Source organism: Zootoca vivipara, chromosome 12 (assembly GCF_965207765.1).
Source record: "Zootoca vivipara chromosome 12, rZooViv2.hap1.1, whole genome shotgun sequence".
NCBI lineage: Eukaryota > Metazoa > Chordata > Lepidosauria > Squamata > Lacertidae > Zootoca > Zootoca vivipara.
This window is the reverse complement of record NC_142595.1, coordinates 37,466,044-37,492,498: the sequence shown is the minus strand read 5'-3', so window position 1 is coordinate 37,492,498 and position 26,455 is coordinate 37,466,044. Positions and strand designations below refer to the sequence as shown.

The following is a 26,455-nucleotide window of genomic DNA, read 5'->3' as shown; positions in this document are numbered from 1 at the left end:
CCTTGCCCAGGGCCCTCTTCTTTCCTCTGCGCTGCCCTTATCTCCTTGGTCGAGTGTCTCTCTGTCTCATTGACGGCGGCTGGCAAGGGGCTCTGCCAAGGTCTGGAGTGGAGAGTGGGAGGGGCAAGGGGGTCCGCGTGTCTGCATTTTTTGCCTTAATCATAGCAGCGTGCTCCCAAATTGTTGATCGGGTTCCTTAGAGGGGTTGATCCTTTGCGGGGTGATCTTGCTTAAATGACAGAAAATGTGGCACTTAGTATTGCATGATGGGGAGGGGGGTGGGGATTTGTTCAGATTGTCTTCTGCTCATCCCCAGATGATAAATCAGCGCCGCTTGAAGTTTCCCCCGCCCCCGTCCATCCCCCGATCTTTCTGCCTCGGCTTCTGCTGCTTCTGATCATGTTTTCTCTGCGGATCTGTGCAACGGTGTTGCTTTCTGCCCCTTATATGTGTCCAGCGAGAGAGCGATGCGTGGCTTTCCATTCCTCAATCTGTTCTCTTCATTCCCTTTCCTATGTCTCTCTTATACATGACTCCATCTCCCCGCCTGTTCCTCCATCCATTCTAGCCCTTCATTGGTGCCCAGCCAGAGAATGTCAGCTGGTGAATTTCTGCAGGGTTTCTTCTGATGCTCTCCTCCCTCCTCCATTCCCGCCTACACCCCATTCTGGGCTTTGCTCAGGTATGAATATGCAGTCCTTTCTTGCCTTTGAGCCTGTGACCCGGTAGCATTAAACAAAAAAACTCACCCCAAACCTACTGAGGATGTAAATGGGGTGGAGGTAACTGTTCCTGCCAAGGGAAAATACCTAACAGCACTGTACTGCAAAGGCCTCTGGTAAGGGGTTGGTGCCGAGGCTTGGTGAGTGGAAACAGAACCATTAATGTAAAGAGAAATGGAGGGTTGTAAAGGGGACTTAATCCGAAGAGGTTTGGAATGACAGCGGAAGATGGCACTGCAGAAGGATGTGGAATATGGGTGCAGGTTGTAACCCTTGTACACCTGGATTTACTGGCAAGAGTGGGCCTGTCGTCGGTCTCCCACGGTGGCTTGGCAATGCAGGCTTCCCACTGCAAAGAGTTCTCTGCAAGAAGTTAAATTCTCAAGGATAATGTGATTCTGTGTGGCTTCTACATTTCTATATCTGCCATGCTCTAGTCTGTAGCGGGGCTGAATGTGTCACCCAGTGAACCAAAAGCATGATTGGATGCCTGCATTCATTGCACATTGGGACAAAGGTGCTGGAATTTCTGAGTATTATGCCCAAAATAATATAAAGCATTTCAGGAATGCAGCTGAATGTTTTGATGCTGAAAAAGTGATGTATTTGTAGTTTGGGGTTTTGTTTTGTGGTGGTTTTTTGGGTGGTTTTTTTTTTTGCATGTGTCTAACCTCTAATTCAAGACAGCTGAAAGAGCCATCTGAATTTAATCAAGCCAATTATAGAGTTTTATCTAAAAGTCCACCAAAATGCTCAGATTTGATCTGCAAATCCGAGGAATGCTTAGCATTTGGGACTTGCTGTGTCAACAGAATGGTGAATTCCAGAGGGGTGTGTGTGGCTGTGTTAGTCTGTTGTAATGAAAACAGTGAAGAGTCATGTGGCTAATGATTTTTTTTTGTGTGTGGCATAAGCTTTTGTGAACTAGAACCTAATTCATTAAATGGGTTGGGAAAATAGTTGCAACCCTTCCATTGGCCCAGTTTGCATGTAACACTAAGCTAAACTATAGTTTAGTGTGCGTGATCAAATCTTGCAAGAGCCTGGAGAAGAGACACTTGCCCACTTTGTTCTTCTTAGCTGCTGTGCTAAGCCAAGGCATGATTTAACTCAGTGTGCCATTCAGGTCCAGGCTGATGGTTTAGCTGTTCCAGGCAAACCATAAGCAATAACCAAGGGTTGTCCTATAGTCTACAGCCAATGGTTTGCCTAGGAGAGTTAAACCAGGAGCCTGGACTTAGGCAACACAATAAACCACAGCTTAGCTCAAGTGGGTACGGCCTCATCTTTCAAGATCCCGTCCACCTGATCATTTGCCCTAAGCCATGGTTTGGTTTGGCTTGGTTTGGCTTAGTGTAGTGTGTGAATGAGGGCATTGTGTGCTGTGTGTGTTCTAGTGCCCCTCACTCCATTTAAATGTCTGAAAGGTTTCTTTTGACAGATGATTTGGTTTCTGGATTATGTGACCCTCAACACTCACCCACCCACCCTTTCATAAAGTTACATTCATCTGTTCTTAAAACTGAGACATGCAAGTGGGAAAGGCAGACTTACTGGACCAATGAAAAGTTGAGGATGCCTGTTAGGTCGTGGTTTAGTACAGAAAGGTAATATATTTGAGTCTTTCATCATGCCCGCCACTCAACAAAATGTGGGATGCCTCGCTCAAAAGGCATTTGCTGGTCATTAGTTAGCAACCAGGAAGTGCTTTGTGCCCAAAGAGGCTGTCTGTCTGATTTCATAACCCTGGAGAGGTGAATATTTTCAAACTGAAGTGGGCCAGTGGAAATGGTGGTGGTGGTGGGTTTATTTCCTGATCCTTAATGTCACATGTGTTTTTCATATTTCTTTGAACTGTGGCCAGAGATTTAAGGAAGTCTTTTTATGGGGAAGGTGGTAGAAGCGGAGTAGTTTGAGGAGACACATGGTAATTCATGTTGGGATGTTCAGCAGTGGGCCAGACGGTGAGTATTTCATTCCAAATTCTTGAAGGAGAGAGGGCTGCAGGGGTGGTTGCGGTGCTGTACGTAATGCTAGACATTACACAAATCAAATAGGTGTTTTTGCTTTTTTTATTTTTTTTAAACAAAGTTAATTCCAAGTAATCCAGGTTTCATGCTGAGCTGGGGCTAGAACTGAGAGAGATCTGGTTAATTTCCTTTGCCCTCCCCACACAGCCGTGTCTCCTCTGGGGCTTGAGCACCAAACAGTTATGTTGTCGGCAACCCGGTATTTATAGCAGCAACGGGCGCCTTTACACCATGGAGCCAGCCTGCTCTCTGCCCCCCCCACCTCCCAACCCTCCCAGCTCAGTCCTAAACTTGGAACAGGGATCTTGGCAGAAAGGTCTGGATACGTTGGGAGTCATATGAGCCGGCCGGCAAAACAATTAGCAGGCGTGTTGTGAGCTCTGCAGAAAGGGGTGGAAGGGGGGGTTTATGTGGGAAGACGCAAAAGTGGCACACACGCCACACATATGTGGGGAGTGACACACATTCAAGTAGGGTTTGTTATTTCACTCTGTGACTGTGATAGTTATAAAGATAGTGTCCGTCACCCCAGAGAGGCCCAGGGTTCTTTGGGAGTCCTGGCTCCCAGCCACTTGGCTAGAACCCACATAGCTCCCCATCCTGTTTCCAGATGAATCCAGGAGAGTCCTTTCTCCCTGCCCTCTTGCTCTGATGCAGCCTTCCCCAACCTGGTGCCCTCCAGATATAATGGACACATCAGCTCTGATGCATCTGCCGCCATCTTTCCTGTCACATAGCTCAGGACTAATTTCTACAAACTCTTCTGTGTTCCTTTCCTTACTTGTCTCTTGGACAGGTATGTAGACCCTGCAGCCTTTCAGGTGCTACTGAACTACAACTCCCATCATCCCTAGCTACTGGTGACACGGGGCTGATGGGAGTTGTAAGTTAGCCGCATCTCTGAGGGGCAAAGGCTCCCCACACCTCCTCTTGGGGAATCCAGGACGCTGGGCTCCTGGCATCCCTTATAGTCTTCCCTCAAGAAAGCCAACTATCCTGACTCCCAGATTCCTCCTGCCTTTAAATCTTGGCTAGCCAGATAGCGAATTGAGGTTCATTTAGGAAATTTGGTGTGTGTGGGGGGGAAGAAGGTGGAGAAGGGACTGCTGCTATACCCCATAAGGAAAAGGGCACAGAATTCCCCAGGGGGGGGGCATATGGTGGAGACCTAGAAGAGGAACTGGTGACCCATCTGCACTACACACTTAGAGCAGTATTATACCACTTTAAGCAGTCATTCTCCCCTAAAGAATCCTGGGTAATTTGTCAAGGCCGCTGAGAGTTGTTAGGAAACCCCATTCCATTCACAGAGCTACAGTTCTCAGAGTCTTTTAACACTCAATCCGTCTTCCCAGGGAACTCTGGGAATTGTAGCTCTCTGAAGGGAATGGGGATCTAACAACTCTCAGCACCTCTTAACAAGCTACAGTTCCCAGGATTCTTTTAGGGAATCGGTGACTGTTTAAAGTGGTATAATACCGTTTAAAATGAATAGATCAGGTGGAGCGAGATCAGATGGGGACGCGGGTGGCATTGTGGTCTAACCACCGAGCCTCTTCTAGGACTTGCTGATCGGAAGGTCGGTGGTTCGAATCTGCCTGATGCGGTGACCTCCCGTTGCTCTTTCCCAGCTTCTGCCAACCTGGCAGTTCGGAAGCACACCAGTGCAAGTAGATAAATAGGTAAACGGTGTTTACATGTGCTCTGGCTTCTGTCACGGTGTCCCGTTGCTCCAGAAGCGGTTTAGTCATGCTGGCCACATGACCCGAAAAACTGTCTGTGGACAAACGCCGGCTCCCTCAGCCTGAAGCGAGGTGAGCGCCACACCCCAAAGTTGCCTTTGACTGGACTTAACTGTCCAGGGGTCATTTACCTTTTTTTCTTTTTAGCCTTTATACACTTGAAATGTCATGAGGCCTACCTGGATGTGGAGTGAAATGGCATTTATATAGTGTTCATTGACCTTGCAGTGGGGGGGGGGGTGTCCTGTGGCCCTTGAGATGTCGGACTCTTAAACTCCCATCATCCCTGACCATTAGCCATGCTGGCCAGGCCTGATGGGAGGTGGGAGTCCAACAACAGCAGGAGGCCCACAGATTCCCCACCCCTGGTTTAGGTTTTACGTAAACCGCCCTGCATTCTCAATATAGTCAGTTAAACAGACAAAAAAAAGATAACGTAGATGTGCTCCCTGAAAGGTGTAGGTCAGGCATCCCCAAACTGCGGCCCTCCAGATGTTTTGGCCTACAACTCCCATGATCCCTAGCTAACAGGACCAGTGGTCGGGGAAGATGGGAATTGTAGTCCAAAACATCTGGAGGGCCGAAGTTTGGGGATGCCTATGTATGTATTTGAAACAAGTATGTTGGTTTTGCAGATAATTATTGAGTGGATGGCCCCCACTTCCTGTTCCGACCAGCTGTTCCTCTTCCCCTCCCTGCAGAGGCAGCTGCCATAGTATTTTACCTCAGAAACACAACACTGGGGGTAACATGGCTGCTTTCACGGCCTACTCTCCCTCCCTCCGTGCCCATAATCCAGGGTCCCCAAACTAAGGCCCGGGGGCCGGATGCGGCCCAATCGCCTTCTAAATCCGGCCCACGGACGGTCTGGGAATCAGCATGTTTTCACATGAGTAGATGTGTCCTTTTATTTAAAATGCATCTCTGGGTTATTTGTGGGGCCTGCCTAGTGTTTTTACATGAGTAGAATGTGTCCTTTTATTTAAAATGCATCTCTGGGTTATTTGTGGGGCATAGGAATTTGTTCATATATTTTTTTCAAAATATAGTCCGGCCCCCCACAAGGTCTGAGGGACAGTGGACCGGCCCCCCGCTGAAAAAGTTTGCTGACCCCTGCCATAATCCCTAAAGCAGTCATGGAGCTTTGGGGTGCAGCCACCATTGCGCAGCCTGAAAGTGCCATGCCATGTTGATATCTCTGCTCTTGTCTCTCTGCTCTTGGCCTTCTAAGCTAAAAAGCAGAGAGAGGAGGGATCAGCTTGCAGGTTCAACAGAAGCTGCAGTGAGGAATTGGTCGCTGTGTTCCTCTCCCTTCCACACCAAGAGATACCGTGGCAGGAATATCTGCTAGGACTCAGCCAAGTACAAGAAGGATTTGCTTTGTTTGCTGTCCCTGTTTCCCTTGGGCCCCGGGAGCAGTTGCGGTGACTACTGCTGTGCTGCTGAGTTTGTGTTGCCTCAAAGAGCCTGGGATCCTTGTGGCAGAGGGCCGATGGAGAGGGAGCGTTAGCAGTGCTGAGACAGCTCTGCATAGACGCATCTTCCCCCCTCCTTTTGGTAGCCTTGAAAAGCTAAAACCACTGAGATAGGTGTGGCATACTTTTGCCAGTGGCTCTTGCTTGCCTAGGAGAGTCAGTGTGGTGTACTGGTTTAGAGTTTCGGACTAAGGCTTGAGAGATTGGGGTTCAAATCCCCCTACCCACACCCCCCCCCAGCCATCAATCTCACTAGGTGACCTCAGGCTGGTCACAGAGAGGTGGAGAATCATGTATGCCGCCTTGAGCTCCTTGGAGAAGAGGAGGGCTACAAATGTAGTGAATAAATAAAAGCAATTTATTTACAGTGGTACTTCTGGTTAGGAACTTAATTCGTTCCGGAGGTCCCTTCTTAACCTGAAACCGTTCTTAACCTTGAGGTACCACTTTAGCTAATGGGGCCTTCCGCCGCCGCTGCCTCGCGATTTCTGTTCTCATCCTGAAGTAAAGTTCTTAACCTGAGGTACTACTTTCAGGTTAGCAGAGTCTGAAACCCGAAGAGTTTGTAACCCAAAATACCACTGTATTTGTTGTTTGGTTTGTTGGTCCGTTATTCCGCTGCATTATGTGGACGGTGTTAGAAATTAGCCAGGTGCGTTTTATGACTGATGCAGGTCCAATTGCGACCATGCGGGGATCTCTCGGTGCCAAGTTAGCGACTGGGGAAAGCAAAATGTCACTTAGAGAAGGATCTGAAATGTTTTCCTTGAAGCTTGAATTTGTTTTATTCTCGATTGTTTTATACAATAATGTGTTGTAAACCACTTTGAGATTTAAAAATATAAAGTGGTATAGACATGAAATTATTATTATTATTATTATTCATTGCAAAATATGGCACCTAGACATTCCATTGCGGCAACTGTAACCTAGGTTTCAGGTGCCATTTGGCGATAAGATTATATATCTGCGTTTCTAACACTGCATGTGGAATGGAAATTGTTTGCTTGGCTTGCTTTCGGCCAAACGCTGGTCAACTTTGTTTGCTGAACACAAAACAAGTAAGGCCTGTGGGGTGTGTGTGTGTGTGTGTGTGTGTGTGTGTGTGTGTGTGTGTGTTTGAGTGTTTGAAGTGTCTTGGAATTGTAGAGGGTTCCTTGCTAGTCAACGCTGGTAACGGGAAACAGGCCTCCCTGCTTTCTTGGGAGGTGGGCTATGGTGTTGTGTTAGGAGGAGGTGGGCAGATACGGTAGTTCCCATCACTGCTGCCTTTGCTTTTTGGGTTGTTGCCACAACAAGAAAGTTTGACAGGTGAGAAGCAAAAGGTGATGACTCCCAACACAAATAGGTTCGAGCGGGTGGCTGAGAAGCAAGCAGAGCGTGCAAATCAGGCACCGCCTTCTGGGGGTTTTAAGGAGCCTCCGAAATTGGGGAGGCAGCCACACCAAAAATATTCCGGTCATCCCAAGCAAAACAAACTCCTGTGGCTATCTTAACTAACAATTATAGGACGATTTCATCCCACGGGATGCTGCTTCCCGCTCTTAACCCACTCGAGCCCGTTTCCCTCTCTCAGCTCTCTGCCCAGGATTGCTCTCCCTGCCCTCCATCTCTGTCTCAGGAGGAGCCCTCCCAGCCTCAAGTGCCCAGGAATCCTGGCTCCCAGCCTCTCCCTCCTCGAGCAGTAGGCATCAACCACTCCCTTCTCGCTTCTCATCTTCAACCAGCTTTGAAGATGAGATACTTCAACTGGCACCTCTGCACAGATCTGCGTTTTCTGCCTCTTTAGCCATGCCGCGCCCCAGAGGGAGACGCATTTGGAACCAATTACCTCTGGGCATGGTGCCACTCAGTGCGGCTTCCTTTTGGAATATCTGGGCCAGATCAAAAACCCACAGGGCCTAAAAGCCCCTCCGCCCCGATATTTTTCAATATGGTGCAAATGTCTAACCCAAATGTCCCTTTATATTTCTTCCATGTATCTCTCTCTCTCTCTCTCTCTCTCTCTCTCTCTCTCTCTCTCTCTCTCTGCCCCTCCTAACCCACAGTGCCCGCCCATCAACATTTCTCTCATTGTCCGTTTGGTGCCGGAAAGGCGAGGGCTCGAAGTTGTCCCTGCTCTTCAGGTTGCTGCGCTTGCCAATGCCAGCTGGGCTGTGGGTTTTCAAGGGCATTCTTGTGATTCCATTGCGGGTGCTGCCAATCTCAAACCAACAGGCGAGCGCCAGGGGGCATTGGCAGGGCAACCTCCATAAAGCAGGGGGGGGAGAGGAACTTTACCTCCTTTGACCCCCCTCCCAACCCCCCCCACAACACAATTTTTGGGTCATATTGTCCTTTCCTTGTTTCAGCCCACTGTGTTCCCTCAGTTTCTCCATCCCAGTGGAGGTTTCTTTTACTCTCCCATTCTTTCTGACACATCCCTGGGACACAGGGCGCAGAAACACCCTTCGATCGATCGTTGTGACTCCTTTCCTCTACACCTCCCTTCTCCAAAGATTGCGTCCCCTTCCTGGGAAAGATGTTGTATTAGCTCACTTGCAAATGTGTTCCCTTGCATGAGTTTTAAATAAATAATCTTCTTGCTGCAATCCATGAGGTGTAGCATGAAATAAATAAATGATTCACCTACTATTTAAAATGAGTCTTGTGATGATCATAGCTACATTTGGCTCTCTCTCGAGAATCCAGGCATGCAGGGGTCACAGCCAGACCTCCTGAGCCTTCTCTGCCAGGTCCCGCTTCCTTCCCAGAAAACCTCGTGTGTTCAGGTCCCCAGATCTCACTTGCCAACTCCAGAACGGGGTCTCTGTAGTTGTTCTTTTACCATCAGGATAAAATGTGAAGGCAGCAAAGTTCAGCTCTTTGCCCTGAAACGTTTCGCCTGTTGATTTAGGCATTGCACACCTCTGTTAAAGAACCGGCTGGGTGTGTGCTTTTTTTCTTCAGGGCCTTTGGGCAGCCCTAACATCCCCTACTACTCCCTAGTTTGAGTTCTGTGACACAATAAGGCTCCAGCCTTTTTTCTTCTTCCCTGGCCTTCAAATTCATCTAACGACACCTTCCCCAGGATTGCATCCCCATGTTGGGGAAAACCTGGTTAATTTCTGTCTGTCTCAGGCAACTGCTAAGAAGCACAAGCTAAGGGCGGGATGGGGGGGGGGAGGCAATTTTAGCCTGTGTGCTGGAGCTTGAATGAAAAATACCTCAGTAAGTTCCAAACTTCTCTCTCCCTCCCCTCTTTGACCGGCTTCTTCTTTTTGGGGGGTTTGGAGCCTGTGGGAGATTCTAGGACCAGAGACTGTCATAGGAATCTTTTTGCTCTGTCAAGGCCCCGAGGGGCCTGAGGCAATTGTTTGCCACCACCCTAATGGCCTCACCCTGGGATTGCTCAGCAAATTAATTAGCTAACGAGGGCGCAGCTGGCTCGTTAGTGCCACTTGGCTGGGCACTGTTTGGCAGGACTCGAGGTTGCTTGACGCTGCTCTTGGCTCAGACTTGCCTGGTTCGGGTGTTGTCCAATCCCCTCTGGTGGGGTGGGAGTGGGGCCTGGTGGGTGACAGACAGCACGGGATGTGCTGGAAAGCCGGGGCGATGTTCTGCCAGAAATGAAGAGAAAAGAAAAAGTTGCCCGGGGCAGGCGAGGGCTGGAGCCCAGGACTCCTGGGTTCCTTTTAGACAAGGACTGCAGCTTAGTGGTTTAGAGCAGTGGAATAGCGAGCCCGGACTCCTGGGTTCTTTGGGCATAGAGTCAGGCCTAGTGCCATGGTTGCCTTTCCCTCTGTAGACAGTAGGTGTGGTACTTCGAGGGCTGGGCCTGTGCAGATAATTGTTTCCATGCCTTATTGGTAAACGGGCCTATAAAACAGCCAAAGCTCTGGGGTTCCCAAAGTGTATGTTTCAGTAAAGAGGTCAGTAGAGCCAGAAGTCCTCTGGTTATTTTGCAAAGGGGCAGGGGGCTGGCCTGGTTACCTTAGACTGGAGATAACATGTTAAGGAGAAAGATCTGGTTAGCTTAGAAGAGGTGTGATCACCCAGGGCGTTTTAATTTATGTCAGTGTTTAGAATATGGCACCATTGTTGGTTTGAAATTAATTCAAAGTAAACAGGATTGAGCTTGTTTATGCCTTGTAGAATGTACTAGACATGGAGAAATAAGGTAAAAGGATTTCAGGCTTCTCTAGAAGGAGGAGAAAGGAAGTGCCAGCATTAAAAAGGAAAGGGGAAAAAAAGGAGCAACCTGGGATGTATGGTTTTTCTCTGGTGCCAGCCCATTAGTGCTCCTGGGTTCTTGGGCAGGGGTGCGGCAGCTTCAGCAGGTGGTTGCCAGGCACAGGTACACTCAGCAGGCTGCACCTGCCTTGGTTGGCAGCCAAAGGGCGTCACCTACCACCCTTTGCTCTTTGTAGGAATATGTGGAGCCGCTTTCCCTCCCCCACCGTAGCAGCACACAGACTTTTCTCTCTTTCTCTTTCTCTTCTGTGCCCCCTCACTTTCCTGCATATCTCTACATTGGAGAGCAAGGTGCCCAACCGACAACCCTTGCCCACCTTTCCTGTTGCACCGGGCCTCTTTCCGTTGCACCCACCCTTCCTGAAATAATCAAATTCCTAGCAACTGACAGGTCAGAGCGGAGGCAGATCAAAGAGCAGGTTGTTTTGTGTGTTTATATCCTGCATTTCTTCTGCCTTGGGATTCCAAGGCTGGGGCTGGTTCCAGGTCTGAGGGGGCTGTCAGGAGTGCCTCTTCCAGTGGATTATTCTCTCCTACGTTGGTAGGTCTCCCTTGGGTATAAGTGGCAGTGGGCACTCTCAATTGGCTCCCTGTGACTCTTGATGGAGGTCCTGGAAGCTGCCATTTTGATTTCCCACAATGCTCAGTGGGCTGCACCTGTTTTTTGGGGGGCATTCAGAGACCACCCTTTGCTCTGCATGTCAATGGCACCATGTGGGAGGGACGCTGTATCAGGAGCATTGTGGGAAATTTCAATGGCAGCTTATAGCCTCCCAGGGTACAAGGGTCATTAGTGGTCTCTGCCAGGGCACTAGGGCTTTGGTTATTACCCAAGGATGGCACATATTTGTCCCAGGCCTGCTCAAGACATCATACATAGAGTCTCTCAGCCAGGCACTGACCAGACCCTGAACTCGGGTTACTTAAATTGTGCTGTGCCTCATTTAGGACTAAGTGCCGTGATGTTGACATCCTGAGTGTTTGTTCTGACCTAACGTGAGAGGAAAACGCCGGCGAGCAGAGTTGCTTTGAGCATATGCAGAGTGCTCCCTTATTTTTTTTATTTTGCAGAGTAAGCACAGTCAGCTCCCACATGCCTGCGGTTTGGGCTCTGGGTGTGCCGGTCTGAGCATGTGACACCAGAAAAGTTTTGGCTCCTCGGATGCTCTGTTTCCATGTACCCAAATCAGGGCTCAGGGGAAACCATTGGAGGCTGAGATGAGCAGGGGAAAGGTGATGTAGAAAGTGCGGGGTGCAAGACGCCAGGACAAGCTCCTTTGAAAGAATAGCAGCGGCGGAGCGGTCCTCTAGCGCAGTCTCATTCATGCAAAGCAATGGGCAAAGCCTCTTGTCGGAGAGGAGACCCCGGCGGCCGGCTGTGTGCCTGGAACAAGGACGCGAGTGTCTGGCTCCAGCAGCCCAAGCAAGCGAGGCTGCAGCTTACGCCAGCGAGCTCAGCAGGGGGCTGGTGGGGGTGGGTGGGAGAGAGCTGGAAAATCTAGCTCATCAGCCAGGCGGCTGACGGGGGTCGCTAGGCCGGGAATGAGGGGAGAGAGGCTGGGGGCCTAGATTTTCCAGGAGGAGAAGTTAAACTAGCAGGGTGCTTGATGATAGCGGGTTGGAGGCAGCCAGGGTTCCTGAGGGGGTTTCCCCCCACCTTTGTAACACAATTGAGTTGTTCGACCACATTTTTGGCCCTGTTTTTCTAGCGTTTTCTCCCCGTGTCTGTTCTTGGCTTCCTTGTTAAGTCCCTTGACTGAGAGCAGCTCTGCTTATTGTGTCTAGAAGGTAACGTCTGTGAGTCCGCCGACATCCAGTTTTTGTAAATTCATACTGTACTGTACTAGAAAAGTGTGTGTGTGTGAGAGAGAAAAACAGACGGAGAGAATTGCATACAATGACAGGTTCTGGCAAACCCTCAGTTTTAAAATATTTTCATAATATCTTTTGTTAATGCATCTACCAATAGTTATAGTTTTATTGCGTATGGGTAAATAGGGATCTATTAGACTCTTCCACACCAACTTTGGAGTACTGGCCAATTTGACGTCATATGGTTGTGGGTTCTTTTTGTTTGTTTTTTGGAGGGGGTTTCCCTAGATTTTGCAACATTTGGTGCATGTATCGAAATGGTGGTTTGGGTTGTATATTGCCTCCCAGTCCCATTTTCTCTCTTTCACATGCCAATCAGGTACTTTGAATCTTGCAAACCATGCACAGAATCTTTCTTCAGTAAGATTCTATGCAAGAATAATGAAATATGTTAAGTATCTTAGAGAATTCCAACTCTGTAAGGCTTGTATTTTGTGGAAAGTGAGGTGGGTGTGAATGTGTTTGGGTGTGTCAGGCCAGTGATGATAGTGGGACCTTACAAAAACATTTTTTTAAAAATGGCTATGTTCTCTCAGTCTTAAGGAAAAATCTGAACACATGGTGGGAGGTGGAAAATACATATGAATAAGAATATACTAGAAGGCCAGCCTTTAAGTAGCAACTACAGACAGTCCCCAACCCAACTCAACTGCTCTCTTTTTCTCTCGGCTCATTAAAACCACAGTATTCTGGCTGGGGACCCCAAAGTCCTGGTTCCTGTTACTTTTTGCTTTCCCACAATTGACTCCACCCTCGCCAGAACCCAGACCTTATTTCCCAGTGGTTACTTTGTAAACATGAACTGTTCTTTTATTGGCATGATAATGTTTGTTTAAGACGTTCCAGAGTTCAACAGATTTGGTCAGGTTTTGTATTTGATAGTCAAGTCAATGCTTCAAATATTTCCTTCCCCTGCTCATCCCACACCTCAAAAATTCATGCTTGTTTGGTTTTTTTTCCCATTCGAAGAAGTGGGGAATTTCACACTACTTTGCCTGTGTGCCCTGAAATTTGCCGCATCTCTGGTTTGTGGGGCGGAGGGAGGAGATAAGAGAAGCAAATGTGTGCAGAAGTTCACAGGAGCAGTGAAAAACGTTTAATACCCCACTGGCCTTATCTGAGCATCTTCCAGTCATAGGGTACAAAAAGACACAGGCACCTGGAAGAATGGGGGGGGGGCACCAGGGGCAATTATGATTTCCTGGGCATTGGAATTCTGTGCACCCAATGCTCAGGATTGGGGTGTTCCCTGTCTGATCCTTTCTGGTTTTTCTTCTCTCCCCACTCGCAGCCATGGCTGTCCGAGCCCCTGCTCCGCGGGGCGACGCCAGCGCCGAGAGATACCTGTTTGTGGATCGGAACCATGTGGGCAACCCAGCCTCCCAGGCCGACTGGACGGCCAAGCGGCTGGTGTGGGTCCCATCTGAGCGTCATGGCTTTGAGGCGGCCGGTCTGCGCGAAGAGCGGGGGGACGAGGTGCTGGTGGAGCTTGCCGAGAATGGGCGTCAGGTGCTGGTCGCCAAGGACGACATCCAGAAGATGAACCCCCCCAAGTTCACCAAGGTGGAGGACATGGCGGAGCTGACCTGCCTCAACGAGGCCTCTGTGCTGCACAACCTCAAGGACCGCTATTACTCAGGCCTCATCTATGTGAGTTGGCTTGCCTAGGGTGGGGGCGGGGCGGGTGGGGGAGTCCTGCCTCTCTGCTTCCCCTTAACCCAACCAATTTCAACTTTCCCCAGAGGCCTGGCTGCCACCCTCCTGTCCACCCTCCACTTGGTCCTATGTGGGGAGCCATTAGTCCCCAAGGTCCCATTTCCTGGTACTCCTTGCTGTGAGTAGCCTCTTCCCCTCCACAAGACCCTAGGAACTCCTGGCTTCCAGGCCTGCTTTTCTCTAACCCAGTGCTTCCTAAACTTGGGTCTCCAGCTGTTTTGGATTACAGCTCCTATCATCTCTGACCACTGGTCCTGCTGGCTAGTGATGATGCGAGTTGTAGTCCCAAAACAGCTGGAGACCCAAGTTTGGGCCTCTAGACTTGCCACGTTCTTGACTGAACCCAAGAGTTCTGGCTTCCATCACCCCCTTCTCTCACCCACCAAAAATACACCTGGGCTGGGGAATCCGAATGCTGCAGCTCGTACCGTTATTGCCACCATAAAGAGAGAAAATGTGTAGAGTGGCACATAGCCTGAATTTCTGGCAGAGGGGATGACGACGGAAAAACATCATTGGGTGCGGTTCTTACTGGTGCAGAGAACTGCCATTCTAGGCCTTGTGTTCTCTTTGGAGACAGCACCAGAAACTGGGTATTGGAAATCAGAATGGAAAACAGGCACTTTCTAGATTTTTAAACTGGAAGCACACAGCTCTCAGATTGAGGAGCTTGTGGCTCTCCAACTGGACTACAACTCCCATCATCCTTGACCACTGGGCACGCTGGGTGGGGCTGATGGGAGTTTGAGGCCAACAACATCAGGAGGGCCACGTGGTTGGGGAAGCACAACTCCCGTCTGGAGGATCGTGGCCCACTATAAGTATTCTTTTCATTTTAGTGGTGGCCGCTAGGCCCCACTGGGTGACTTAAGCCAAACTGGAGCCTGTGTGCCCCCTACTGGGGAACAGTTCCCAGAGTTTGTGCTCTTGGCCCACAGCTCTGTGCTCCCTTTGGAGTGGAGGTGTGGTTTTGTTCAGATGCTGAGCTGTTCAGTCATAGCAGGCGCTGGTGCCAGGGAGGAGGAAGAGCTGGTTCTGGGGCTTAAAAGTTGGGCTTTTGTTGTTCCCAGTTTGTGGAGTCCGGGTGCGTGGGTGATGACGCCAAAAGGGGGGAGCCGAGTCTCCTCCACCCCAGTAACACACGCAGCTTAGCTACAAAAGGAAGCGGGGAAAGATGCCCCCTTCTCTTCTGCCCTGACTGGCATTGTCAGCTTTGGTTTCCGTGCCACCCAAGCGGGCACAAAAGGCTGCCCTGAGAGGCAGGATGCCAAGGCATTCTCTCAGCCGCACGTCATTGCTAACTCGCGGACAGACCAGCAACCCTCCCTTCCCCCGTTCCAGTCCCCACCCCTGCAGCTGGGTATCGGGGCGGGGAACGGACTAGACCTGTTTAGCTAGAACAGGAGCCCGCGACGAGGTGTGAAACAAATTCTCCCGAGGGCGCAGTTGCAAACACTCACACACTTCATCTTGAGAGTGGAAGGCTGTAGATTGTGGGTCGCCTAGTTCTGCCACCTGCTTTGGGGCAGAGGGCCTCTTCTATGGGAGATCCCAGCAGGTGGCACCTTTTGAGAAAGTGCCGCATGGAAGGGGGTTTCTGCAGCTTCCCTCTGCGGCATCTTTTGCTCAGGTGTCCTCCCCCCTCTCTGCTGTTTACCCCACACCTGCCTCCCTGTAGTCCCAACCTATTGCTTTGTGTTCTGTTCACATTCATCCAGTTTTATGCAGGCTTCCAGCCTCACTGGCCCTGGAGTGAAACTGTACAAGCATAGTCAGGGTAGGTCTTTGGGGTTGGGGCAGAAGCCCAGAGCTCCACGCAGCAGAGCGATTCGCAGGGTCCCCACATACTGTCGCAGCTTCGGTTTATCTCATTTTGAAGTTGGGTGCAGCATTTAGACTGTGCAGCTTCCCATAAGACCGTGAAGTCCAGAGTCTAAAATTATGTAAGCGCTCCACTGGATTGCTTTGCCATGGGTGGAACTCGGCTTATGGTGTGGTACCATAAACCACCCCAAAATCGGGCTGGTGGTGGTGTGACAAAGACCAATCAACATTCAGCTTAATAACCAGGTTTACAGAAAACCACAGCCACAGTAGCGTTAAGAATCGGCCCCTATTGGGTTACATGTGAACAGTCTGTTTACCTTCTTAAGCTTGCCCACTGTATTTCCTTCTTTTAAAAAACCCTGGTAGTATGTACCCAGGAGTGCCCTTGCAATGAAGCCACACGAGGCAATTGTTTTGGGGCAGGGGATTTTCTTGTGTCCATCATTCCACATCATTTTTAAAAAAAGAGAGTTCCAGTCCAGAACCCAGAGACTTTTCAGAGTTGAAAAAGCTGGAATTGCCACTTTCTGCCGCATATATATTCTGCCCCCCCCCAGCCCCCAATTGCTGCTCATGTAAACCAGGTGCTTGGTCCCTGCTCAGCCTTAAGATACGCTTGATTGATAAATTGGAAGTGGATTAACTTAGCCTGCATCTCTTTTTCTTCCATTTTGCTTCCGCCTGAAGCAGAAGCAATTTTCAAATTTACAGATGTTGGTTTTGGAAGGAAGCACGGCAACTTGAGAGCGCTTGTGCGCAGGCATATTTTACCTTGCAGTTATGTCTGTGTTTGGGGGATGAGGCTTGCGGAGAACTGTTCTGACGTGCTGCTCCCCCTCCCCCACCCCCCTTCCTTCTCCTGCAACCACAGACCTATTCAGGGCTTTTCTGCGTGGTCATCAACCCTTACAAGAACTTGCCCATCTACACGGAGCAGATCGTGGAAATGTACCGGGGCAAGAAGCGCCACGAGATGCCACCCCACATCTATGCCATCTCTGAGGCTGCCTATCGGAGCATGCTGCAGGGTACGAGTTGGAAAGCAAAGGGGGCACACAGAGGTGCCATACATTTATGGCACTATGATGCCGCTTTAAACAGTCACGGCTTCCCCCCCCCAAAGAATTCTGGGAGCCTGTAGTTTGTTGAGGGTGCTAAGAGTTGTTAGGAGACCCTTATTCTCCTACTTCTTTGGGGGAAGCCATGAGTGGCATCTCATGGTGCCTTAGAAGTTCACTGTGAATGTGGCCTGAGACTTGGGCAGGGAGGGACCTTGCAGCAGCTTGCTGTGGGAGGTGGGGAGGGGTGGAGAAGTTCCAGCCATTCCCCGTTCCAAACTGAATTGGAGGAGGGAAGAAGTGTGTGGCTTTGGGGTGGTATGTGTCGGAGAGGTCCTAAAAATCCTGTGGTTGGTGAGCTTTGGGTGGGTGGGTGGGTGGTTGCATGTCTGCCTCTGGTGCCCTCTGGCGGAGGAGACTGCTCCTGCCTCTTGTCTCTGAATGGTCTCTCTTCTTCCTTTCCCTCCTCCAGACCGAGAGGATCAGTCGATCTTGTGCACGTGAGTGTCAGCAGGAACGGTATACCTGCTGGGGAGGGGCTTTCAGCAGCAGGTATGTGGGTGAGCCAAAGGTCATTACACACCCATTGATTCACGTGCCTGTTTGCCTGCGGCTGTGGAAATCTCTGCGGGCCAAAAGGGCGCCGAGCACCAAAACATACCAGTATCTGACACAAGGCATGCCAGTTTAAGCAAGAGGATCCCTGCAGTCCTGACAGCTGTCCACAACGTGAGCTGTTGTGCTCACACAACCTTACGGACATCCATCTCATTTGCCCAGCTTCCTCCTGTTCTGTTCAAATGCCAGGCTGGATGGGAAACACTTCTCCAGCAATGTGCTTCCTTCCTTCCTTCTCTCCTCACGACAAAAATGACTGATCTGGGGTCTAAATCACGAGGCTTGCCTCCATATTAAGAGGGAAGTGAATAATGACATTTTACCATTTAGATGTTGCTTTAGAGAAGCCTTGGCTCTGGGGGCGGGACTACAACTCCCACCAGTCCCAAGCCAGCACAACCCTCTATTCCCCTTTCTGAGCTACAGTTCCCAGAATTCCCTGGGAAGAGGAATTGCTTGCCAACACTGCTTTGAGAATCATGGCCTCCAGACGACTCTCAGAACTCTAAGCAAAATTCCCAGGATTCTTTGGGGGAAGCCATGGGCATTTGAAGTGGTCCCATGCCCCTTTAAATGTTCAGTGTGGATGGAACCTCTCCGTCAATACGCTACGCCAGCTGAACTGATGTGTGATGCAGACCCAGGAAGTGGGAAGAGAGGATGCTGCGTTTATTTACCACTTTAGGAGACCACTTAGTTGAAGCTGGGGAGGGAAAGGGGGGTGAGCTCCACCCAGGATCAAGCGCCCTCTTTTTCTCACCCCTGGTGTCTGGTCTCCTTGGCAGGGGTGAGTCGGGTGCTGGGAAGACTGAGAACACGAAGAAAGTGATCCAGTATTTGGCCCATGTGGCTTCATCGCACAAAGCCCGGAAGGACCACAATGTGCCGGTGAGTGACCTCTGGCCAATGCGTGCTATCTTAGCTTTTGCTCTGCTCTCCCCCCCTTTGAAAATGCTCCCTCCCCCGGTACTCCACCAACCCTCAAGCGGAGTTGACAGTCTCTTCCTCTCCGCCCCCCACCCCCCCGGGCAGCCAAGAAAAAGATGCCTGTGTGTGGAAGCTTTCCCCAAATGCTCATACTCCAGAATGCATGAAGTAGCGGGAAAGTGGAAGCACCCTTTCAAGTGCGTGCAGAGTGCCTTCCCCTCCTTAGTACGTAGCCAGCCACACCCAGTCTGTGCCTGCTCGGAATGTCTGTGGCATCTGGGCAGAGGCATCCGGGCAGAAGCCAGCACCAAAATGGCCTGCCCGTCCCGCTTGTGTTGTCGAAGGAAACGAGTCACTGCCTGTACCTGTCGTAGTCATTCCTTTCAACCTGCGTTGCCACGACTGCTCACTCTGTCCTTCCCACCTTCCCTGTGTGCCTCTTGCTCACTATGTCCCGTCCCCCCATCTGCCTCCCTCCATCCCCGTCACTGCGGTTCTGTTCCGACGCCCTCGCAGGTCTGCAGGTGCAGGGCTTGTCCTGCCAAACGCTCCTGCGTCTTGGCGGAAGTAACACAAGACGAGGCAGTTGGTGCCTGCCCTGTTCTATAAGTGGCTGGGTGCTGGCCTACTGGAGTCAGGATCCCTTCCCTTTCTCTCTCTTGTCCGCAAATATGGTAGAGATTTCACCCCCTCCTCCTCCCGCATTGGAGGTCCTGGGCACTTAACAAACTGGAGAACAAAACCAGGCCCCTAGCCAAACATTTTGCGGTGAAGAGGTCTACGTGGGGGCAAGGAACCACTGCAGAACTGCCAGAACTTAAGTACAGGCCACCTGATATGTCAGAGTCCATTGTTCCCTGCGGTAATAAAATAAAAATGTTTTAACATTTAGGAATAAGGGTTTGGTGCTCATGCGTCGGTTATCCCAACACTCACTAGCCCCAGAATGTTGGAAGTGGGGAGGAAGTTTACTCCTAAGTTAAGCAATTGGGCAGAATAGAACCTGCAGCCCCCCCCCCCCATATAGCCACAAATAAAAGCATGAAGAAAGTTGACAAAAGAGAAGCTTTCCTCTGCTCTCGTAATATTATTACTCAGGGGTCATCCAGTGCAGTGAAGTTGACAGGAGAGCAGATTCAGGACAGGCAAAAGGAAGTACTTCTTCAGATAATAAAATATTGGTGCCTGGTAAAAACATTCTTGCTTAGACAAGCCTATCCAGATGCTTAGAAAGTTGCGGGTAATTTCAACCTGTTTTGGTATTTCAACTTCTGTATGTTTTAAAGTATGGTTGTGAATTGTTCTTGGGTTTTCTTGTTTTATCTTTTTGCAAACCGCTTTGAGGCTTTTTTTTTAAAAAAAAAAATGGAGCGTGTATACATTTTACGAAATAAATAAAATAAATAACGAGTGTTTCAATTTAGAGCAGGCGTCCCCAAACTTCGGCCCTCCAGATGTTTTGGACTACAATCCCCATCATCCCTGACCACTGGTCCTGTTAGCTAGGGATCATGGGAGTTGTTGGCCAAAACATCTGGAGGGCCGCAGTTTGGGGGTGCCTGATTTAGAGGGTTCCCTGCCATAGGGACCTGGTGATTAGGCCAGTTTACGTGGAGGGAGATACAGTATGCCCTAACCGATGTCCTCTGGCCATGACAGCTAAATGGAGCTTTCCACATTGAGAGGCTGTCGTCCTCTGTGGTGGCAGCAGCAGCAGAGGGCCATTGGATCCAGGCCCTTCTTGGTTTTTGTTTTTGTTTGTTTATCATTCTTCATAGTTAAATGAGTTTTACCTAGAAGTGTCTGATTGGCCAGTGAAAGGAAGCCGGAAGTTTGACTAGATGGAACTTTGGTCTGTTCTAGCAGGGCTTGCCCTTCACTCTGAGATCCTTTTAAGGAAGAAATGGTAAAGAGTGAACCTGGACTGGTTGCAGGACTTAGGGGCAGGAGGGGGAAGCTTATTGGGCTCCCATTTTCTGCCGCTGCTAAATGATATTTAATAGCCGCGGTAGTGATTATTATTATTGCAGAATTGTAGAACTTTTTAATACTTGCAGAAGCGATGCTATTACAGTGGTACCTCAGGTTAAGTACTTAATTGGTTCTGGAAGTCTGTACTTAACCTGAAGCAAACTTTCCCATTGAAAGGAATGGAAAGTGGATTAATCCATTCCAGACTGGTCTGCAGAGTAAGTACTCAACCTGAAGCGTACTTAACCTGAGGTATGACTGTATCTACAATGCCATCAGCGTACAGGGCATCCTACAGAGTCACAGTAACCAGAGCGAATACTCCCTGCCCTCTATCTCGACAAGGGGGCATTTTCTCAAGCGTCATCTTATCTTTCTTGGGAGCTTACTGAAAAACAGAGAAAAGTGGCACCATCTGTGCAGAGGGACGTTGGCAAGCCTGGCAACTGGATCTGGCCCTGGATCCCAGTGCCTGCAAAAATGTGTTCAGCTCTGGGCCTTCCCTGTTGAACTTCCTATTGTGCTTCTGTTCACTTCTCTCAGTCTGGATCACATGGGGAGCCGACGCTGGGCAGAGGGGAGGGAGCTGGTCTTACCTTACTAGATGGGCATTTGGGCCCTTTCGGACCCTGGTTTTGTAATGGGGGCAGAGTGTGTGTGTGTGTGTGTGTGTGTTTGGGAGGAGGGGTGTTCTTGTGGGCCATTGAGGGGAGCCTGCATTAACCTCCCCTCTATTGTCTTGCTGCCCCAGCCGGAGTACCCGAACGAAGCCAAACAACAGGCAAGAGAGCGCAATGCATGCCGCTGAAATGCCAACTCCCCCCCTGCCAACCCCCCCCCCACTGCTCCCTCCTCACTTGCCCGCCCTCCAACGCTGATCTCTGGTCACTTACTGGCTGCCGCTCCTGACAGTGCCAACTCCTTGGGCTGCGATTCTGGCTTCGAACGCTTTTCTCGTTGGTTTTTTAAAAACTTTTGTGTTCTGTGTTGAAAGCGGTTCACTGGACTCTCTTCCCTCATCAGAGCCAGGGCGCTGAGCTCTCTTGAGAAAGGAACAGGATTCAAGGGTGCTGGGAAAGGGAAGAGGGGAGCCTGGGTGCACTCCCTGCCCCCCACCGACCCTTGCATTGGTTCCCGGCTCATGTTACTGCATTGTCATTGTTGGGTCTTTACTTTTTGTTTTTCCCGTTGTCTGATTTAATCCTTTGGTTGTTGTTCATTTTTGTTTTGTCTTTTGTTTTGTTTCCCCCACCTCGTCTTGCTCCCTGCTCTCTCCCTCCCCGTCCCCATTTCATGTTTCGTGACGTCATCCCCACCCATAGACTTCCAACCCTGCTTCCTACGTGAGTAGTTTTCCTGTTGTGCTTTTGGGGGTTCGGGTGGGTATTGCTCCCTGGTGCACATGCTTGTGGGGTTCACCCCCCCCACTCTGTGGTCAAAAAAATGCCCCCTGCTGGAAGATGGAAGTCGCTTGGGAGTGATTCCCTTCCAAGAGGGCAGCCAGCCTTCCTCCTTCCAGGATCTAAATTTCTGAGAGCACTTCATCTGCCTCACCTTTCTGGGGCTAGAGGGACCTGCTTTGAGGGCTCATTCTACACTGCTTCATCTTTTGCTGCTTCTGGGTCTGGGCAAACACTCCCCCCACCCCCCATCTGACCTCTTTCTCTTTCTTTCCAGGGTGAGCTGGAACGTCAGCTGCTACAAGCCAACCCTATCCTGGAGGCCTTCGGCAACGCAAAAACAGTAAAAAACGACAACTCCTCACGATTTGTAAGTCGGTCTCCCCCCCCCCCCCGTTGGTGCTTGCATGTAGAATAATAATAATAATAATAATAATAATAATAATAATAATATATTTATACCCTACCCATCTGCTTGGGTTTCCCCAGCTACTCTGTGCGGCTTCCAACAGAACATTAAAATACAATAATCTCTTAAACATTAAAAGCTTCCCTAAACATGTAGAAGGTCGCATATTCAATCCTCCACGTCTCCATGCAGAGGCGTACGTAGGGGTTGGTGAAACTGGCCCCCGCCAGGGAGCAAAAATCACCCATCTGACTATGGAGTGTATGATGTGTGTGGCGACATGCCGCCTCTGTCACAGAGAGCTCAGACATGGGAGAAGCTTCCCTTCCTTCTCGCAGCGTGGCACAAAGGTGTGAGGATTTTCCCGCCCTTCTGCCTTCAACCTCACTAAGTCCTTCCATCCTTCAACCTCACTACAGATGCCTCCAAGTACTACAGTTGTGTAAAATGTAGTAATTTCTAATGTGGCGACCATGGCAAAGTGAGTTTTTTTCAGGGTTGGGTTGCCTATACAGCTCCCTGCCAAGGATGCCAGGGGCCCTTGGTGTGCCTCTGTCTCCAGGCAGGGCTGGGAGAGACTCTTGCCAGACGAGTCAGTGCTGAGCTAGGTCAACCAAGGCAGCTTCCTGCATTCCTGTTGCTATGGCATGACACCATGGGGGTCTACTGGTCTGCCTTGCCTCTATCTGGCAGCTGGTGCGGGGGATCCTCTTCTCCGCAAACCCCCAGGTGTGTGGCTTGCAGGAGATAGGCACTGTGATTTCAGAGTTCCAGTCAGTGTGTTGAAGTGCCTGTATCAAATCAAAGGAACTGGCCACAGAAAATCCTGGAGTGCTGGCTGAGTAGAGTCTGAAGGTGGAAACATTTAACCTCTAGAGCATCTTGCCTGTGTTTTAGCTCCTTCCTTGAAAGGAGTACCGTAAAGTTGCCCTTCCATCTGCCTGAATGGTGGCAATGTTAAGGCCCGGCCACCTTGTGAGGAGAACTCAAGGGCAAGAAGCAGCACGAGGTAGCATTCATTAAAAATAAAAAGGAACCAAAATCCCGTCCAGCTCAGCATCCTGATCTTGAAAGAGCAGCTCTCCCACCCCAGCAACTGGTATTCAGAGGCTCCACCACTGCTGCCATCCAGCAGCCCTCTGTTTACCTTTCTGGTACTGGTGTTCCCTGCAGACCCATTTACCCACCGTGCAGGATGCAAAACCTTTCAAGAGCAGAGTTTTAGAGTTGGAAGGGACCACAAGGGTCATCAGTGTCCAACATGGGGCTCGAGGCCATGACCCCGAGATTCCGAGTTCTCATGCTCTGCCGAGTGAGCCATCATGCATCTTCCCTGAGCCATCTCAAAATGCACCTTAACCCACTCTTCAGAAAGGGCAGTTTGTGTACACAACTGTGTTTTTCACACCCCCACCTGCTTTGTTGAACTATGCCAACAAAGCCTCTCCTCCTCAGGAAGAAAAACCAGTTTCTTCCCGTCCTTGCCGAAGATCTGCTTTCAAATCCCCTTTGTTGTTGTTGGGAAATGTCACTTTTCGGTCCCTCCTTAAGAAGCTGAAATAAAGTGTTTTATCTTCCTCCTTGTTGAAAGGAGAGAAGTCTGGTTCGCATCACCCAGTGCAGTAATGCTAAGTTTCTTCCAGTTGGTGCAGAGGCGAGTTTCTACTCCTTCCTGCTGAAGAATGATTGATTAGCTCTGACCCCATCTGCAGTTGACTGGGAGAGGGAAGTCTGCTCTTAGCCTCTGTTAGCAGCCTTCACCAACCTGGTGCCCTCCTGAGGTTTTGGACTAGAACTCCCATCAGCCCCAGCCAGCAAGGGAATTCTACTTCAAAACTTCTGCATAGCACCAGGTGGCCCAAGGCTATTCTATAGTTTGTCAGAATGTTTAAAAGGGCAGGGGGAGGGGGAGGAATCTAATAATTTCAGTGCGTTCTTATTTTAAAATCATGGTGCATTGAGTGATGTCCAACATTAGTCATACTCAGACTGATAGAAGTCAATGGACTTACATTAACTTACTTCCATATATTTCAGCGGGTCTGCTCTGAGCATCACTTAGCTGAATATCACCCTTCTATCACTATTATGTTTAAGGCTAGAGAATGCATTCTAATTTGGGTGTGATGTGCACACATCCCCTGATTTGCATGGGGGTTGCATTCCTGGCCCCTGTGCATGTCGGTGGAACACATGTAAACCCACCCATTTCCTGGGTTGTGGCGGCAATATGTGCATGCACACAATTGCACGTGCATTGAACAAGCATAAAATGGTTGTTGCCTACCGGTATATATTGTGTTTGCCAGGGATCTGGGTATGTAAATGAAACAATTGTCCTTTACAAAGCCTCTGAGCCCTTCTGATCTCTGTCTCATTTCTCTTTCCCCTCCTGCTGTGTTCCTCCAGGGTAAATTTATTCGGATTAATTTCGATGTAGCTGGCTACATTGTTGGAGCAAACATAGAAACATGTATCCTTGCTTGTGGAGTTCCATGGATTTGGTTCAAAAACTAGGATTCCCCTGAGTTCTGTAGGCGAGAGAGCAAAGCCTGAATTAGAATAAATATGGGATCCTGGATGCGGGGATCCCTGACAGATTACAGGCACCTGTGGATCCTAGACCCAGGGATTCCTGATGGTGTTCTTCAGTTTTGGGTCCCCAAATGTCATTGGACTACAACTCCCATCTGACTAATCTGGCTGGGGGTGATGGGTTTTGTAGTCAAACGACATATGGGGGATCCAAGGTTGAAGTGGTAAGCTAGGGAGTCTCATAGCTGGGGTTTCTGCTTCTTGGGGGAGTGAGGCAAGCTGGCTTTGTGGAGGGGGGGGGAATAGGCGTTTCCAGATGCAATTGTCCTTCCTCCTTAACCCTGAGCCGCCCAGACCTGCTGGAGAAATCGCGAGCCATTCGCCAGGCCAAGGACGAGCGGACTTTCCACATCTTCTACCAGCTCCTGGTGGGCGCCGGGGAGCACGTGAAAGGTAAACGGATGCTGTGCACTCCCAGAGCAACATGAGAAAGGGGGTCTGGTCCTTCTCCTTCCACACTGCTGGACTTTGGCTTCCTAAAGCAGCAAGCAATAAACCCGAGGGAGAAAGAGAAGGGCAATGCTTTAGCCTTCTTGGCTCTCTGCATAAATCTGGAAGCGGAACTGGCGGGGAAGGCAAGAATGACAGCAGTAGAAAAGCAAAGGTGGTCATTGATGACAGAGCAGCGCGTCTTGCAGCTCGGGGAACTCCTGGGTGTGGGGATTGGCTGGCGGAAGTGTGGCACCCTTGCCTCAGAGATGCTTCTTTTTCTTCAATGGTGCAACAGGGGAGCTGCTGTTGGAGCCCTTCAATCAGTATCGCTTTGTCTCCAATGGGTACCTGCCCATCCCAGGACAGCAGGACAAGGAAATCTTCCACGAGACCATGGAGTCAATGCGAATCATGGGTTTCTCGCATGAGGAGATACATTGTGAGTTGTGTGTGTGTGTGTGTGTAGGGGGGGTCAAGAGAACAGCTGTGATCTGTCTAGCTCGGCCTTGGCCAGCTTGGTTGCCCTCCAGAGGTTCTGGACTCCAACTCCCATCAGCCCCCAGCCAGCACATCTAGTGGCTGATGGGAATTGTAGTCCAGAACTTCTGGAGGGCCCCAGGCTGGCCAAGGCTGAGATAGCTGATCACTATTTGCTGACTGCGTCACCCCACATTCCTTTGGGAATGTTCCCACGCAGGGCGTGATGGCGACACCCGTGACCTCCTTAAGTCGCCTTCAGCATCCGGTGGGCTGAAACCTGCTGCTTTTGAACATGAAACCTGTCATTCTAGCCATGTGGCTGGTAGTCTCCCCACTTGCCCTCTCCTCCCATGTATGTCACCTAATCAGAAATTAGTTTAGTGGGGGTTTTATAATAATAATAATAATAATAATAATAAAAAGAAGATGGCAAAGTGACTTAAGAACCTGGACTAGGAATCAGGAAGTCTTTGCTCCAGACTGATACCCTGCTGTGAACTTGCAATTCTAAACTCAGCCCTCCCATGCCGTGCAGAGATATAGAAAATAAACAGTGCAGGGTTGTTGTGTTCCCTTGTTGCATTTGGAGGACTTTGGACGCTCTCAAGGTGTTGCATGTGCTTCTCTAGTGGCTGCTGCCACCCACATTCCCATTGGCAGTGAGCTTCACAGGTCCTTGCATTTTCCTTCAACCTGCTCCCTTAAGCCTCTTTTGGTGGATGACCTTGGGTGTTTGCATCTGCGCAGAGGGGGGGAGGCGGAAACGTGCTCACACTAAAGGCCTTTCTTGCCCGCCCCCCCCCCCAGGTATGCTGCGGATGGTCTCAGCCGTGCTGCAGTTTGGGAACATTGTCTTCCGTAAGGAGAGGAACACAGACCAGGCCTCCATGCCTGACAACACAGGTAGTAGCGGGGGCTCACCAGCTCTGATAGGCAGCTAGCTGGATT

General features: G+C 50.0%; 1 protein-coding gene across 10 annotated transcripts in view; it reads left to right on the top strand.

Annotated features, from left to right (window-relative positions):
- The window catches only part of LOC118094169 (uncharacterized), a 64,449-nt gene that overhangs the window by 120 nt on the left and 37,874 nt on the right, over window positions 1-26,455 (top strand). For 2 of the 10 annotated variants that reach the window (XM_088656160.1, XM_088656156.1), the window contains exons 2-12: window positions 13,366-13,724; window positions 16,489-16,645; window positions 17,148-17,175; window positions 18,079-18,181; window positions 20,943-20,972; window positions 21,514-21,534; window positions 21,869-21,961; window positions 24,410-24,473; window positions 24,890-24,988; window positions 25,323-25,466; window positions 26,315-26,410. In XM_088656160.1, the coding sequence (XP_088512286.1) occupies window positions 13,368-13,724; window positions 16,489-16,645; window positions 17,148-17,175; window positions 18,079-18,181; window positions 20,943-20,972; window positions 21,514-21,534; window positions 21,869-21,961; window positions 24,410-24,473; window positions 24,890-24,988; window positions 25,323-25,466; window positions 26,315-26,410 (1,192 nt within the window). In that variant the 5' untranslated portion in view covers window positions 13,366-13,367. Of the gene's footprint in view, window positions 1-82; window positions 101-568; window positions 683-13,365; window positions 13,725-16,488; window positions 16,646-17,147; window positions 17,176-18,078; window positions 18,182-20,942; window positions 20,973-21,513; window positions 21,535-21,868; window positions 21,962-24,409; window positions 24,474-24,889; window positions 24,989-25,322; window positions 25,467-26,314; window positions 26,411-26,455 lie in introns of those variants that run through there. The other 8 variants (XM_088656164.1, XM_088656161.1, XM_088656165.1 and 5 more) reach the window with 6 other exon arrangements.